Below are 15,371 nucleotides of genomic sequence, written 5' to 3'. Positions count from 1 at the left end.
GTAAGTTCATTTTGGTTTGCGTGCCAAATTCCGGAACAAATTAAACTTGTAAACCGAGGTATGACTGTATATTACTTTTGAATATAATGGACATCTGTAACTAAAAGGAGAAAACTAACTAAAATATACTTTACTATATCAAGGATAATTGTAATGCCAGAAAAAAAAGCTAATACGCTATATATAGTATATGACTGTAGGAGATCAGTATATCAAAATAAGAAACCATCCTATTTATATATGTATATGAAAACATAAAAATTTCTGGTACATATTACACATTAAACAAGAGGAATGGATACCTGTGATGTTCATTTGTGAACACATAAAACTTCTTTGAGGATGTTTCAATTAAGTCTCTGAGTCTCTTGTAGATGGGGAGTGACCGGTGTCTCACTTCCCCGATCACAGTTTGGGGAATTATTATATTTGATATGGTATCATCACACAGCACATCAATCTGAGGAGTTAGGAAGTGTTAAACTTATTATGAACAAACAAACTACATAGAAAAATTCATACCACGTGCTGCCTTTTGTTAAGTTTTCTTAAAAAAAGTTTTGAAGTATATCTCCATTATGTATGTAGGTGTGGATGGAAAAACAAAACAGTTTATTTACCTGGTGCAGTGCAACATTTGTGTCAATCATGATGAGGTGTGGTTCAGGGACCAGAGTACTGTCATTGATGTCTGGTGCATCCAGGACAGGCTGCTCACACTCACACTCACCGCAGCCCTCATAGCTGCACCATACGTCATCGCGCAGGTAATGTTCCCGGACAACCTACAGGGGCATGGGTGAGTTGGACAGATGACCACTGCTTGCAATGTTTTTAAAAAGTATGTGTATGCAGGGTTGCATCATCTCTGATAATCAAACAAACTTACCTAACCAGGCTTAATCTAAACTTATCTGGATAGTAACCAAAATGAGTCCGAGGTCACCCATTTTCCCTAAATAGAATCCTAACCTAATCAAATAGTTGCCTAGCACACCCTCATTCCTGATTCACACTAAAAAAAACATGCAGGTCAACATTTCAAACATGCTTGTTATGCTTGCCTTTACGTTTACTTCTAAATAGTTCCGCCTTCAAAATATGCTTCAGGAACATGTATTTTTTCTTCTTAACTATAATATGGAGACGAAATATTGTCTTTTAGGGCTATTGGTAAATCTTAGGAATAGTGGCTCCTAGAGGGTGCGCATTTAGGGCACGGTGTGGTGGTAATTACAACATTTCTAGCACGTATGACGGGGTTTTTGACAAGCGGACAGGCGTGTTTATGTCACAAGGGGTGTATTTTTCAGCGCAGGCTCATCGACTTGGAAGAAATCGTGAGGCCAGCGTGGAAAAATACACCCCTTGTGACATTAACACGCCTGTCCACTTGTCAAAACCCCGTTGTACGTGCTGGAAATGTTGTAATTACCACCACACTGTGCCCTAAACATGCACCCGCTAGGAGCCGCTATTCCCAAGATTTACCGAGCTATCGAGAAATTCTACACATAGGTATACTTATGCGTGTTATGCACCTATGCTGGTGCACTGGGAATTATTATCCAGATCCAGATACCAATTTGAATTTGTGATGGACATGTTTCATACCAGTCATTTTGTGGGTGACTTTCAGCTATTTCTGACATAATAAGAATGTCTGCATCATGAATTGGACTCCAGACTTGCTGTTTCCCCTCCTGCCTAGAGTTTAGTTTTCAAAACACCACTCTTCACTGCCCTTTCTATTGTGATAGTGGTTCATGCTGTTGTTCCAGCAAATACAGAAATGAGACACTTTAAAATTCATGCCGAGTACGGGTTTACAGGAAGGACCCGACCCCCGCCCCTTCTCCACAAACCCAACACTGTTCCTTACTAACAGGACTCACCTTCAAAATGTTCCCCTTCTTGGTTTTGCGGTAGAACACCTTGAGCTTCCTTTCCACCAGCCCCATGACGGCCCGCAATCCCTGCTCGGCCGCACGTGTATGTGAGAGAGTTGTAACGTTGTGTTGACGGTCGGGAGTTTCGCCTCTGTAACGGCACACCGGAGTAGCTCTTCACTGTCCGAGACCGTTGTTTTCCACCCCCTGAATTCTTTGAAGACATTTGAAGAAGGAACTTTATTGTCCTGGGAATATATGATGTTCTTTTTCTTTTTACTAAACTCCATCCGTGTTCTGCGCGTTCCCTTCGAGGAGACGGCTTGTTTGTTTACCTCTGCCGGCCCTCCGCGCCGCCCGCCGCACCTCTCCTCTAAACATGTAACAAAAAACACCCTTGTTGATTGATGATAACATTGTCACTCATGAATTCAACCTGCTTTCGATCATAGGCCTAGACGAGGGATAGATACGTGCTGCAGACACTCAGAATATGTGGTAATTTGAAGGTATTTGAGTGCATAAGTTTCATTGAGATTATTGTGAAGTGGCCTCGATTACACACACACACACACACACCATCTTGATAATAAATGCGCTGGGCACCTATACATGGGCATAACACGCTTAACTAGAATACACACATTAGAATATGGGTAGATACGTGCTGCAGATACTCAAAATATGGAGTAATTTTAAGGTAATAGGGTGTATGTTTCATTGGGATTATTGTGCCATGGTTTCAATTACACACACACACACACCTGGGCTGCCTTGTGTGTATTCAGTGGGGGTGCTGCTAATTTCTCAAGTCATTCATTTTTTTGCCTCATGGAAGTGCCTCGTAATACTTAAGTTTAGGGCCACTAGTGCAGATATGCATTTTGAGCCCCTTCAAATGTTTTGGAAATATAAAATGTCAATTTGTTTCCCAAATTTCAGCCAACTTTTTGTTCAGTAGTTATACATTGTCATGATGGCCACTATGATGCTGATTTTAGTGGTGACTGGTTACTATCTTACATGTAACAGGTTAATATTTTAGCTGTGATAGGTTACGTTGCTGTATGTGACAGTATGGTGCCGAGACCCACCTGATGGGCGAGCCTCCCATAACTCACCCGACTTAGGAGTGACTTTCCCATCTTGCTGGTCGTGGGTTCAATCCCTGACGCCGGCAAAATCTTTCCTTGTCTGGATTAATTTCTCGTGTGTTTCGTTACACACAGAGGTCATGTGGGAAGTATAGCAAAGACAAAACTTGGTCGTTTCAAGTTCAGCAGGTTAATGTTTTAGTGGTGATGGGTTACTTCCCTATATGTGACTGGTTAATATTTTAGTACTGATAGGTTACTTTCCTAAGCAGTGCTAGATTAGCATTTTAGCTGTGATGGTTTACTACTTTAGCGGTGATATGTCCGTTAGATTAAGGTTTAAGGCTAGTTTAACAGGCTAAGGTAAGGCAGCGCACGGGTCCAGTGGTGGTCTGTTCTGCCCCGACAACAAGTAGGGAAAAAGATTGCAAGAAAACTAAGCATTTCCTTCAATAACACATCATATTTTGCAAGATATTTAACAAAACAGTTACTGGAAGTTTTAATTAATAGAAATGTCGAGTTGAAAGGGGAAGCTCAAATTCTTCCACTAAATTAAGAGGTTACTGCTTGTACCAGAAAATTTAATGTACTAATAACTTCTGCTCCGGTAATTTTTGACCCCTCAAATAGGTAAGCATTTTTGTTCTGAAAACAAATGTACATAGTGCTAACTAAAGTGGGAAGACTAGATAGTTACAAAATTTACTGCATCTTGATTAGCTGAACTTGACCAATACTATAATTTCAACTTTTTTTTTTTTCTATGAGCTCCTCTTGCCTTGTAGGACGTCTGGATTTTCCAAGTTCAGGAGGCCCATCCTCCTTGGGGGTGCTGTAGCCATGATGTCTCTTGTCTACACATTCAGGTGGGCAGTATGTGTGGACTGTAAAGATGGGTAGTTTGGTAATATATTCTGGTACCTATTCCTTAGCACTCCTTTGATATTGTGAGCAGGATAAATTAATTTGACTGCTGCTGTTCATATTTTCTCACTTTCTCTTTTTTTCTCCTTCAAGCCTCAATTCATGGCCAATTGCTGTTCATAATTTACATCAATGACGTTGATGTTGGGTTCAATAATTTCATTACAAACTTTGCTGGTGACACAAAGATCAGAAACTTTGTCCTCCCAGATCAAGACAAGCAAAACCTTCAAGAAGATTTATTTAGAATTTCAACTTAGTCTGATAGATGGGAGATGCCGTGTGACTTAGGTAAGTCAAATTCTTCAAGTTGAAACAGAAAATAGGTTTGATTATGAAATGTATGGTGTGAAACACAATAGCCTAGACTAGAGTGTGTTAAGGACCTGGGTGTCAAAGTCATATCAAACCTTAAATTCTTACACCAGTGCATTGATGCAGCAAATAAGCGAACAGAATGTTGGACTTCATTAAGAAATTTCTCATTCAAGAGTAAAGATGTAATATTACCACTTTACAGTAGTTTAGTCAGACCACTTGGAATATGTGTACAGTTTTGGTTTCTCCATCATGCAAAGGACATTGCTAAATTAGGGGTTCAATGCAGGGCAACAAAGATGGTTTCTTTCTTGCACAACAAATCTTTCGATGAAAGGCTTTCATTTCAACATGTTCTCTCGAGAAACATTGCCATCCAAGGAAAACTGATCAAATATTTCAGAATACTAATGGATTTACATATGTGGATAAATTCAAATTGTGTATGATTGATGATATAGTTTGAACAAGAAATAATGTCACAAAACCTAAATGTAAACAGACAAACTCTGACCACCAAATTTTTCCTCACCAATGTTGTAGCACGAGAATGGAATAAACTACCACCTACAGTGCATCAGTGCAACATGACTGATTCACTTAAAAACAAACTCGGACTGTCACTTCATCTTAATATTTGCTATTGCAGAAATGCAATCTTGGTGACCATTTATTGAAGTTCTTTTAGATTTATGGAGAGACCACCTACTCTGGACTATAGGGTCTGTGTGGTCTGAATATCTATGTCAATTCTCTCTCTCTGGTTTACTGATACTAGATGGTTGAAATAGTTATTCTAGTGTAATATTTTCTCTTGTTCATCACCTTGACATTATTTGTCTGCATACATATGGGTGGACAGAATGTGTGGCCCCAAACCACTCTAATGCCATTTCTTGGGAGCAATATTTATGTTTTACCTGCTTTTAAAAGACTAATAAGATACTTGCCATGAAAAATTAGTATATATATGCAGTGAGCAAATTTGTATCCTTTGACTTGTTGCAGGCATGAGTTGATAGGTGATCTAACACAAGAGAGGGCAGCACTCTTCCAGCAGACAGACCAAGAGGGAACGCAAAAGCTTAAAGAAAACATACGAGAAGCACATGCAAGCTTCTTTAAGAGCTTAATGCAAGGGAAGAAGGAGCAGTGATATGCAAGGACTATGATAACTGTACAGTGTGCATTAATGAGAGCTTGTGTGTGTAAAAATGTGTAGTTTACTTTATCAATAATGTACTATAATATATACAATTTGCACAGTGATTTGACAATTTAAGGGAGGACAAAAGTTTCTATCAAACATTCATGGACGTTAATTAATTTAAGGATTTCTGGAAAGTTATTGTTAATGAGAACTTGCTATATATGTAGGTATATCTTACTTTCACATTATAAGTCTCAAAACACAAGAAATTTATCTTGCCTGATAAGGGGAAAAGCATTTTTCCATTGCCAGGGATCAAACCTTGATTGGCCAAATGGAAAGACAATGCTACCAGTCAGCTAGAGGTACCTGCAGCTAAGTGGGTTTTGGAGCCTCTCCGTTTCACTACAATGATATTTTTTGTCTTGGAAAGTTGATTTATATTATTCAAGTACCTTGAAGGACTGTGGCTGGTGATGGCTCCCTTGGGATATGAATATTTTTGGTGTTCCTTGCTCAATAAAGGCTTGTCTGGAGGGGAAATGAAAGAAGTAAGAAGCATAAACATCTCTCCAGTATAACTATTCATGTTTGGTAATCTTTGTCATTAGCTCTGAAGCAATAGCTGTTGTTGAGAAATTTTGGCATGGATGCTTGTTCATCACACTTGACTTTTAGAAGCTTGCAAGTTTCAATTGTAATAGGAATGCAGATGTTCTCCACTGTATGGGAAACATTACTGTCTAATAACTGAAGATTATTAAATGATAAAGATAACCAGTGTCAAATTATATTTGAAGGCAGTTCATTCCTTATTCTGTAGTTTTTATCAAGATAAGGATTTATACAGCTGGTTTTTGTCATTAATAAAGTTTATATATTATCTGTATCTATCTATCTATCTATCTATATCTATATACAGTGGTACCTTGGAATACGAGTTTAATTCGTTCCAAGACCGAGCTCGTAAACCAATTTACTCGTATTCTAAAACGACTTTTCCTATTGAAATTAATGGAGTTCCACTTAATTCGTTCCAGGCCCAAAAAATTTTGAAAAAAATTAAATATATAGGTATATTTTTTTAGAATTACACAAACAATACAACTTCGTATACATTAACTTACCTTTATGTTGATAAATTGAAGACTTCATGGGCTTGATGTGGAGGTGGGGAGGAGGAGCTGAGACACACAAACACCCCTTTCAGACTTTTCAATGATCTCTTTCTTATCTTCTATTGTTATTGATCCTTTTTTCCTTCTCTCACTGCCTTCAGTGGCACCTGTCTTCCTCTTGGGCGCCATTGTGTGTTATGTGGGTGAAAATACTCAAAGAAGTGATCAGAAAGCACGTCGGTTCACCCGCCCAGCCTCAGACAAACACTGACTGTGTACATGTGCTCGGCCGACCAATAACTTGGGCGGCTGCCACGAGATTGCAGTCGCGGCGCGGGATTTTCAAAACAGTCACAGGCGGATGCCTGCCATTTCCTCACATTTGCTCGTATTCTAGTTTATCGCTCGTACTCTAAATCGATTTTTTACGAGTTGAAATGCTCGTATTCTAATTTACTCGTACACTAAGTTACTCGTATTCCGAGGTTCCACTGTATATATATTATCACTTGAAAACTTAAGGAGTACCTTGCTTGTTAAGTAGAGTGCATCTGGAATTCCTTTGTCAGGTTACCAGTTAAGAAGTTAAATAAAGTGGACACATATTGGAGAGGGAGAGTTGGTAAACAAGGGATTGCGTTGGCCGAGTGCCCAAACATGGAAAGTTAGAGATGCTGCTGCTGCAGCCACCCCCTTGAGGGAAATTCCCATGCCACTTTCATCTGCTAATATTCATGAAACCTGTGGGACTCCAGGTTGTCTAGGCTGAGACCAAGGTACAGGTGGTTGGAGGGTTACTAGATGAGACTATTGTCTGTTCATGCATTTATCAAGGACAATAACATCCTGGAAAATTTCACATACCTTGGTAATGTAGTGAAGAACAAGTTTCAAAAAATTCTTATGATGGATTAGCTTGTCACACTCATTCAGCATGAGTATGTATATGGTGTTGTCGAGACCTGTGTAGAAGGATAAAGATCTGGATCTTCAAGTCGCTTGTACTCCATCCTGTCTTACTTTATGGATATGTGTGACATGGACACTGAATAGTGACGTGAGGCGAATTGGTAATAAGTGTCTATGCAGAATCACGGGATATCGCTGAAATGAGTGTCACATTGGCGATTGCAGTGAGACCAAATTGAGGCCTATTACCTGCATAGTCAATGAGTTATACAGGCATGTGGTGCACTACCTAGAAGTCAACCTTGCTCACTGGGTTGTTTCTGTAGGAGACAATCCAAAGTGGAGGAGATCAAGCAGAAGCCTACAAATTCATGGCTTGAGCAAGTTGAATGACCCTACCATGAAGTATTTGGGATTTGAAGGGGGCCTGCATGGAGACTTGCCCAGAGGAACCCTTGGGGTTGGTGTCAGAGGGTGGGCTAGGCGATGCGCCCACTCGGTGAATGACTGATTGACTGAAAAAATACCATATAGTGTCTTTATGTGAATTTATTCTATACATGTAAGAATAATAGCCTTTTATATCGACTCATTTGTACTAGTTTCATTTATAATACAAAAATAAGCAATACTCAAGTAATTGCTCTAAAGCTAAGTACTGGTACATACCTAGGTTATAATTAGTGAGAAAAATGATGAAGTAGGATAATTACAAAAACAATTGTAAATCTCATGATTTCCAACGAATACAAAGTAAATGTTCAGTGAAAATAAATCACTGTGCGGCTGCACACTCATCATAACAGCCACATGCATATGGCTAGGCAGTGAACCTTATATGTACAAGGATGGGTGTATTTACAATGGAAGATGGATGATAAGCAGGGTACATGTGGTGGCTGCAAGATGAGGGGAAGGCAAAATGTTAGAATATTTGAGAATGAAGATTGGGATAAAAAGGGAACAAGTAGCCAGAGATGAATTTCATGGAGCAAATGGAAATTTGTCACACACACCTCCAACAGGTAATTTCAGGAAACTGGTGCACAAAGTTTAGCTTGGATAAAGATTGTATCTGTAGTAATGGGATTGCTTGAGTAGTGATACTGACAAGTAGAAGAGGGGTAAAGAAAGAGGTAGCTAAATAATGGGTAAAGGGGAGGTTGGCAAGACAAAGTTGTAGGCTGAAAGGAAAATGCTAATCATAAGAAGTCCTCACTGTTAAAAACTGAAACTTATTAAAAACATGGAAACATATTATACAGTATAAGTCTTGAGTGACTTTGCATCTTACATCTAAATCAAATGAGTGGCTTTATATCTTAATAAATTTTGGGTTGTTCAGTCCAAGCTTAAAGTTTATGTCTGAGAGGACAATAGAATACTGGCGCTCCTTTTCAGGACTGATGCCCGTCATGATGTCCTCATCTATTTCCTCTTCCTTCTTCTCCCCATTGTTATTGTTTTTCTTCTTTTTCTTCTTTTTCTTTTCCTTCACTGGCTCCTCATCTTCATCCTCCTCCTGAAAATTATGGTAAATGTCAAGCATTTTGCAGTCACTTGCACGTTACATTTAACCTTCAGCTGTGCTAGCCAAACAAATCTTGACAAACGTCCAACGTTGATTCTGTAGAATTCCATAACAGAGAGAGAGAGAGAGAGAGAGAGAGAGAGAGAGAGGGAGAATTTACGGTAAAGAATGTGGTTGGCAGGTAATGAAACAAAAATGCTACTGGATGCTATGTGACCTTGGTCATTCTACATATTTTACATGCAAAACAATACTTTCCACTGTCTGGCTGTCACATTGTAGAAGGCCATTTACTGCCTGGGGTAGTTAAAAATGTATTTTTTGTGTGAGAAACGTGTTATGATTGATAAAAACTAATAGCACTTGTTCCTTCTTATCTGGTACTGTTTTAACATACACTATGGAGACTACATGCTGCCTATACAATGAAAGCAACACAAAACACTTGGTAAGGCACTCCCTGAACACCCCAGAAAGCATGCAGTTGTATGCATCTTTAATTACTCCTCCATGAAGGCAAAGTCAAATAAAGCATTCACAAATGCACTGTGATATGAGAGGTGACCATGGGCGCCTCCCGGACACCTGGTTGCCCCTGCACCTCAGTGCCACAACACTGACCGGCTCCGAGTTGTTTTTCACCTTGCGTTCCCTCTTCACACGGCCGGTGGGGTTTGGTGGCTCCTCCTTTTGCCTCTCCTTGCGAGCCTGAAAGTTAGAGAACACAGTAATTGTACAGGGTATATTTATTACATTGAAATCTTATCTACTGAATCACCTGGTCCTAAGAGCTCCCTTAAAATGGTGGTACTAACAGATCTTTACTGGTCTCTTTCTAAACACTATGCTGACTGCTGTTTTCTTATCCCCCAACCTTCCACCATTCCATTCCTTCAAATATTTAATCAGTTCCTTCTGCTGCTTTTGTAAATTCATTGTAAGTGAAGTAAGGGTGAGTGAGTATTGGAGCGAGAGTTGGAAGTAGGATTGAATGTGCTGAGATGGAGTGCCAGAACAGGGAGAGACGGAGACACTTCTGCTGCGGCCACCCCCTGGAGGGAAGTTCCCGCAAGGGAGCAGGGCGTCAGAGATATTGTTAGATAGATAGATTGTAGGTGAAGTGATCACCAGCTGATGAAGGGACAAGTCCATACTGCCAAAGTTAAGGCTAGTAAAATAGTACCATATATTGTAGCAACGAAATGAAAGTTATGGCTCATGATAATTGGACTAAAGTAGAATCACACATACTACATTATTATATTTTATACTGCATAAGTATTCACCATGTAGTGAGTTTGATATAAACAGCATAGTGGTAAAAATGTTAGATTGACAAAAGAATAAACTTATTTAAGGACAGTATTCTTCATTTGACTCATATTCTGAGGCACCAAAGGTGTTTGATGTCTGGTACCTATATATGTGTTCAATCTAAAAGATGCATTAATCAACCCATGGACAAAACCCACCCACCTTCCTCATTTGGTTGTCATATTCCAGGGCATCATAAAAGTTTGGTTTCTCTCTCTTGACTCTCTCGCTGCGCCGTTTCCCTTCAGGAGCTGGTGAGCCAAGTTCTGTTTTGCTTGCTCCAGCCCCAATACCCACAGCCCCACCACCTGTGCTGGACGAGGCAGAGCCCCGGCTGGGCTTCATGTCCTTTTGTGCACCTTCCTCCAATTCTTCTATTTCTGAGGTGTTGGAAGCAGTGGACCTCCGGCGCTCCTCAAAGAACTGATGCCCACACTGACAGTGTTTTGTGGCTACTGGTACCTAGGGAAGAGGCCAATATTATTCTCAGAGGAAGTTCCAATTAAAGTTACCTTTAGCATCAAGCCTCTACTGAAATACATTTGGTAATGATGTCCACAATGGCAGTAGTGAGACCACTGTCAGTAGCAGTAGAGTCATTGTTAGTTTAAGCAGCATGATTGAAGGTCACATTACCCAGGTTCTAGCAATATACTGTTGCCTTCCCTATAAATAAGAGTTAGCTTAAAAACAAACAAACAAACAAAAAAAAAACATACTAGACATACTATTACAGAAAACATTGAGTTAAATCCTGAAATTGGAGCCAACTACAATACAGAGATAAATACTGATTTTACTTTTCTGTTCCAGCATGTTTGTGTTACACCTCTGTATACACAAAAGTCATACAGAAGCATTAAGCCTTGTAATGCAGTCACTAACTCCTTATTCAACGAAAAAGTCCAAAGTAACAGGAATAATAAGACAGCTTGATAAAAATGCAGATGCAGCATGAAAGACCACAAACAGGTTTTACTGTATGATGTTAATTCATAAAAATAGACCATAAAGGTAATTATTTTCTTTCCATTGATATAAATAATCATGATTCTGCAGACTTGTCACTTAATTGGTATTACATATATCTGGACAGTGCTGGTGCCTATTTCACTGGGTGATCTGTCCAATGACCAATGTTTTCCTATTGCTTCATGCAGGACATTTTAAAACTTTTGGCAGGTCATTTTTATTCCATCCAATAAGAATGCGAATTACATTATGCTGATGGCAGCTTATATTCATCACCATTTTCTTCAACCATTACTAATCCACTACAAGACAACTTCTCCCAATGGTGGGATATTTTCCAGGCCTTAGGAACGTCTAGCTAAAAAAAAAAGCATGGCCCAGGTTCGAATCCCGGCCTGGGCAGTTGGTGGGCAGCCATTATTCATCTGTTCATCCTTCTCTTTGGGCTGCCAAATAACTGGGTAGCTAAAAAAGCCTGGGGAAGGTAAACCAAAGTAGCCTGGATGTCACATCTGCCGTGTTTCCTGGGGTGATGTGTTCTTGTCCACCACAGGCTCAAGGGCTAATGAGAGATGGAGATGAGTACCGAGGCCATGTGCAGCTATAGCATACACCCTTACTTACTACCTTTACTATTTTCTCACACTTCCCTTCTCCCAGCCCTCTTTTTAACTATCACATTATTCATTCATTCCTGCAACTCAGATCTAACATTACCTCCAGCACCCTGTCTGTATTTAATTCCTGAATAAAGTAACATAACAAAACTAACTAAACCTAATCTGAAACAAGTGATTTACAACAGTAATGGATATCAGAACAAATTAATCCTCCAGAATGAGATATGGGGAGTTCTGAAATAATTTATAAGTTAAGCTTATTTTTTTGGAGGTAATTTTCTACAATATTGAGAGTAGAAATTGAATCGGTACAGAATCTCCAAATCGATTTTATGGCTGCTCGCCACTTCTACTTTAGCTTCCTATCTGCGACGGTCTCTTCGGCCCCTTGCTTCAAGTCAATAGGTTGCTATTTATTATAGTTGCATTAGATTACTCAATACAATGATAAGTTATATATGGTATGTGTTTGGTTTATGTGGGTCTTCATTAATTTCAGAAAACGTGGAGCATAGGTTTGATGGTGGCCTTGCTTTGAAATTTTGAATTGGGTGTAATTCTATTTACCTTAGGTTCTGCATTAACTTTAAAGTAACATGTGTCCGAGATGTTCTGTTGTGTGTTGATCTGTATTCTACTTTCAAAATTGTACAAGATTACCTCTTACCATTGATAATTTATAGGGATCTATGATAAACCTTTGCCAACGGCAACTACTACTAAGTATAATAAATAAACCACGGAAAGATTAATACTTCAGAAGTCATTACACGCATAGACTGTAGATAAATACTTTAAGAAATATGCTACTACATGATCTGTGAACTCACCTTAAAGGTTTATAAAATACTAATGAAAGTGATAAGCCTTATAGGATTTTTACAGATTTATATTACAAAATGGTGAGCTTCCATCTCACAGCCTTCTTGCACTTCTAGAAGTTGCTCTCTTGCTGACACTGGTAATATTTCTTAGGCTATAATTAACTGATTTAATTCATTAAGGCTCTGAGCTAACTAAGATTCCTTAGGACACCTTTCCAAATGTCTTCCTACATTCCTACGCCAAAATGGGTCACGGGAGAGGTTTATCAGTGATGGAGGGTGATCATCCATAATACTTGGCACACATCTCACATTCCCCAAGTCCCTGACGAAACATGGCTACCAGCACAGCAGCACGCTCACAGCTGCACATAATTCACCTAAATATCACTGTAACGCGAGGAACAAGCAAATGGGAACAAACATTATTATTGCATCGGTGCCAGCGTGATTCACCCTCACGCAACCATCCCATGCTCAGCATCAGCCTCTCACCAGCCCACTTTCATCTATACGACACTCTACTGGTATACAGGAACCAGCACACCTCCAGGCCGTACAAGACACAACAGCACGACAGTAAAACACTCAGAAATACCAGAAAATGATGTAAACACCTGGAAGTGGCCCAGCGCCTGCCTCCCGCCGCTGCTGCGTGTACCTGAGTGTTGACGGTCGACGTGGCTCAGAAATGGATAACAGCGAGCAGCAGCCTTGATAATTATACACCCTCACACACCCGCCAGAACCCAGAGAACACGCCGGGAATCCAATGAGAAAGATTCACCGTCCTCCTGGGAGGAGGCGAGACAAAAGGCCTTACCTGTTTCCTGCAGTCTGGACACTTCTTGCTCACCGCCTTTCCGAGCCCTTTTGGAGGCATCACGCAGCTACTCATGGACGGTTGTGGGCTTATTTCACTGCCTCCAAGCCCACTCTGGCCCTCCCTGTGTCAGCTAGGCGTGTGCTGAGGGCGGGGAGTCATGGGAGGTAATTATGCGTAACAAAGAGCTGCAATATTCCACCTTTTTAATCCTCCATGATCGTGATTGTTTACACCTTGTCCGATTCTAATCACCTGCAACACACTAATTATCATGCGCCGCCCGGCCCTTCCTATGGCCTAAATATTTCCCCTGGGCTTGTTTGCTGGGTACTTAGGTCCTCGTAACCCATGTGTGTCACGTCCGTCCATCGCGACAGCGTGCCACAAATGTGCATTGTGCATATGATTAAAATCCTAACATCCGAACATTCTCTGATTGAATTATGAATTATTTCCAATTTTTGCTGAGGGACGATTTGTTTATCTTTTTCTCGCCCATTTGTTTTCTCATTTATTTCCCTGGAAAAAATGCAGGCCGTTATGTAATTATTGCATAACACTAGAGACTGATACAATAAGCAATACAATAATTGAAAACAGGGCGCAGAGGTATTGACGTGCGGGCCGCGCTGCCACGCCGCCCGATGCCTCGCGCCGCCCAGCCGCATCTATCCACGCTTACCTCCACGCCCTGCTCATCTCCACGTCAAAGAGACTCAAGCAGAAAACAAAGGTATTATTTTCAGCATGCGATTTTTTTTTAAGTGATTAGCATTAGCCAACTGTAGGACTGTGTGAAAAGGAATTCTTGAACTTATAACTGGATTTCCACTCCCTTTTTTTTTTGCTCCCAAGCTTGCTCGCAGTTGTCAGATGTTTAGCTTCCTCGCATCTATTTTCATACAACTGCTACCGTTATGTAGGCTTTCGCATACACTTGCAAGTCCATGCAAATGATAGAAGCTAAAATAATTAACAGGTGTGGATAAGTAGCTCTAACTTAAGTGTGAGTTTCATTAGATTTTGACCGCGCCTGAAAAGGATTATTACGAACTTACAATGATTTTTTCTTGCTTTACACACATTCCATTGGAAGTTATGGTTAGTTAGGAAGAGTTATGGTTGTTCATTACTATAAGAATCGTTTACGATATATACAATTTACTAAGTCCCTGCTGGTGCAGTCTTCCTTGGTATTTATTTTCTTGTGCTTCCGTGCACCCGAGTCTACATACGGAGAACGTTTATGTTAAAATATTTATGGTCATTTAAAGGGGTCAGTAAATGCGAAAGCCCCAAAAAAGTTCTTCAGTATCATATCCTTTGAATTCCATCACGATAACAACTACGGTAAAGATGTAGCTTTTTATCTGCCAGTCATATGCTATACCTAGCTTATGCCTGTTGCTCCTTTTACGTTATTCATGTTTCATTTACTTGGTGTTACTTGGAAAAACTTTACTTTTAATTTAATTTTTTCTCCGCTGCCTTCCTATGTATTACAATGCCGTCCATATTTATTGGTCTACTTGCAAGTTGCAACGCGTACCATTCCTCCCTTCTTAGAACATTTCCAGTCCTGTACAAGCATGACTGAAATTTACTTAATATGCTCTACGGTAGCTTTAAACATCAAAATACTTCAACTTTGATATTACTTTCTTTCCTTTTTGGCTTTTCTACCGCTGTAAATTTCATTGTATTTCCCTCTTTATTTATTTTCCTCCACTCATTTCTCCTGTTTTTTTCCGGTTCGATACCCGCCGGGGCAGTCACTGCCCAGCTGTTCATCCTCCCTTTCAGGCTGGTCGATAAATGGATACCTTGGAAAACCTGGGGAAGGTAAACTGTGATATAATCAAATGTCACAAAAACCGAG

General features: G+C 40.0%; 2 protein-coding genes and 1 long non-coding RNA gene across 3 annotated transcripts in view; 1 reads left to right on the top strand and 2 right to left on the bottom strand.

The window, feature by feature from the left end:
* The window catches only part of LOC127001721 (exosome complex exonuclease RRP44-like), a 30,046-nt gene extending 27,990 nt beyond the window's left edge, over nt 1-2,056 (bottom strand). The window contains exons 1-3 of the mRNA XM_050866817.1: nt 1,896-2,056; nt 621-785; nt 303-460 (exon numbers count right to left, since the gene is read on the bottom strand). Of these exons, the coding sequence (XP_050722774.1) occupies nt 303-460; nt 621-785; nt 1,896-1,961 (389 nt within the window). The 5' untranslated portion in view covers nt 1,962-2,056. The remainder of the gene's footprint in view (nt 1-302; nt 461-620; nt 786-1,895) is intronic.
* A 93-nt stretch (nt 2,057-2,149) lies between these two features.
* LOC127001730 (uncharacterized) lies at nt 2,150-6,261 on the top strand. The gene is made up of 3 exons (XR_007755433.1): nt 2,150-2,270; nt 3,772-3,852; nt 5,237-6,261. It is a non-coding gene; the product is annotated as an uncharacterized LOC127001730 (long non-coding RNA).
* A 1,678-nt stretch (nt 6,262-7,939) lies between these two features.
* On the bottom strand, nt 7,940-13,843 carry LOC127001724 (UPF0547 protein C16orf87 homolog). The gene is made up of 4 exons (XM_050866834.1): nt 13,490-13,843; nt 10,413-10,712; nt 9,558-9,644; nt 7,940-8,927 (listed from the first exon to the last, which is right to left on the bottom strand). The coding sequence occupies exons 1-4, from the start codon at nt 13,562-13,564 to the stop codon at nt 8,721-8,723; spliced, it is 669 nt and encodes a 222-aa protein (XP_050722791.1). The 5' UTR covers nt 13,565-13,843; the 3' UTR covers nt 7,940-8,720.
* Between the last annotated feature and the right edge of the window lie 1,528 nt (nt 13,844-15,371).

The sequence above is a fragment of the Eriocheir sinensis genome, chromosome 21 (assembly GCF_024679095.1).
Source record: "Eriocheir sinensis breed Jianghai 21 chromosome 21, ASM2467909v1, whole genome shotgun sequence".
Classification (NCBI taxonomy): Eukaryota; Metazoa; Arthropoda; class Malacostraca; order Decapoda; family Varunidae; genus Eriocheir; species Eriocheir sinensis.
This window is presented reverse-complemented; position numbering and strand designations above follow the sequence as displayed.

Coding starts and splice junctions, on each gene's coding strand:
- LOC127001724 (XM_050866834.1), bottom strand. CDS start 13,564: ATGAGTAGCTGCGTGATGCCTCCAAAAGGGCTCGGAAAGGCGGTGAGC. Junction 10,713..13,489: donor GTCCAGACTGCAGGAAACAG/GTAAGGCCTTTT, acceptor CCTCTTCCCTAG/GTACCAGTAGCCACAAAACA. Junction 9,645..10,412: donor ATGACAACCAAATGAGGAAG/GTGGGTGGGTTT, acceptor TCTAACTTTCAG/GCTCGCAAGGAGAGGCAAAA.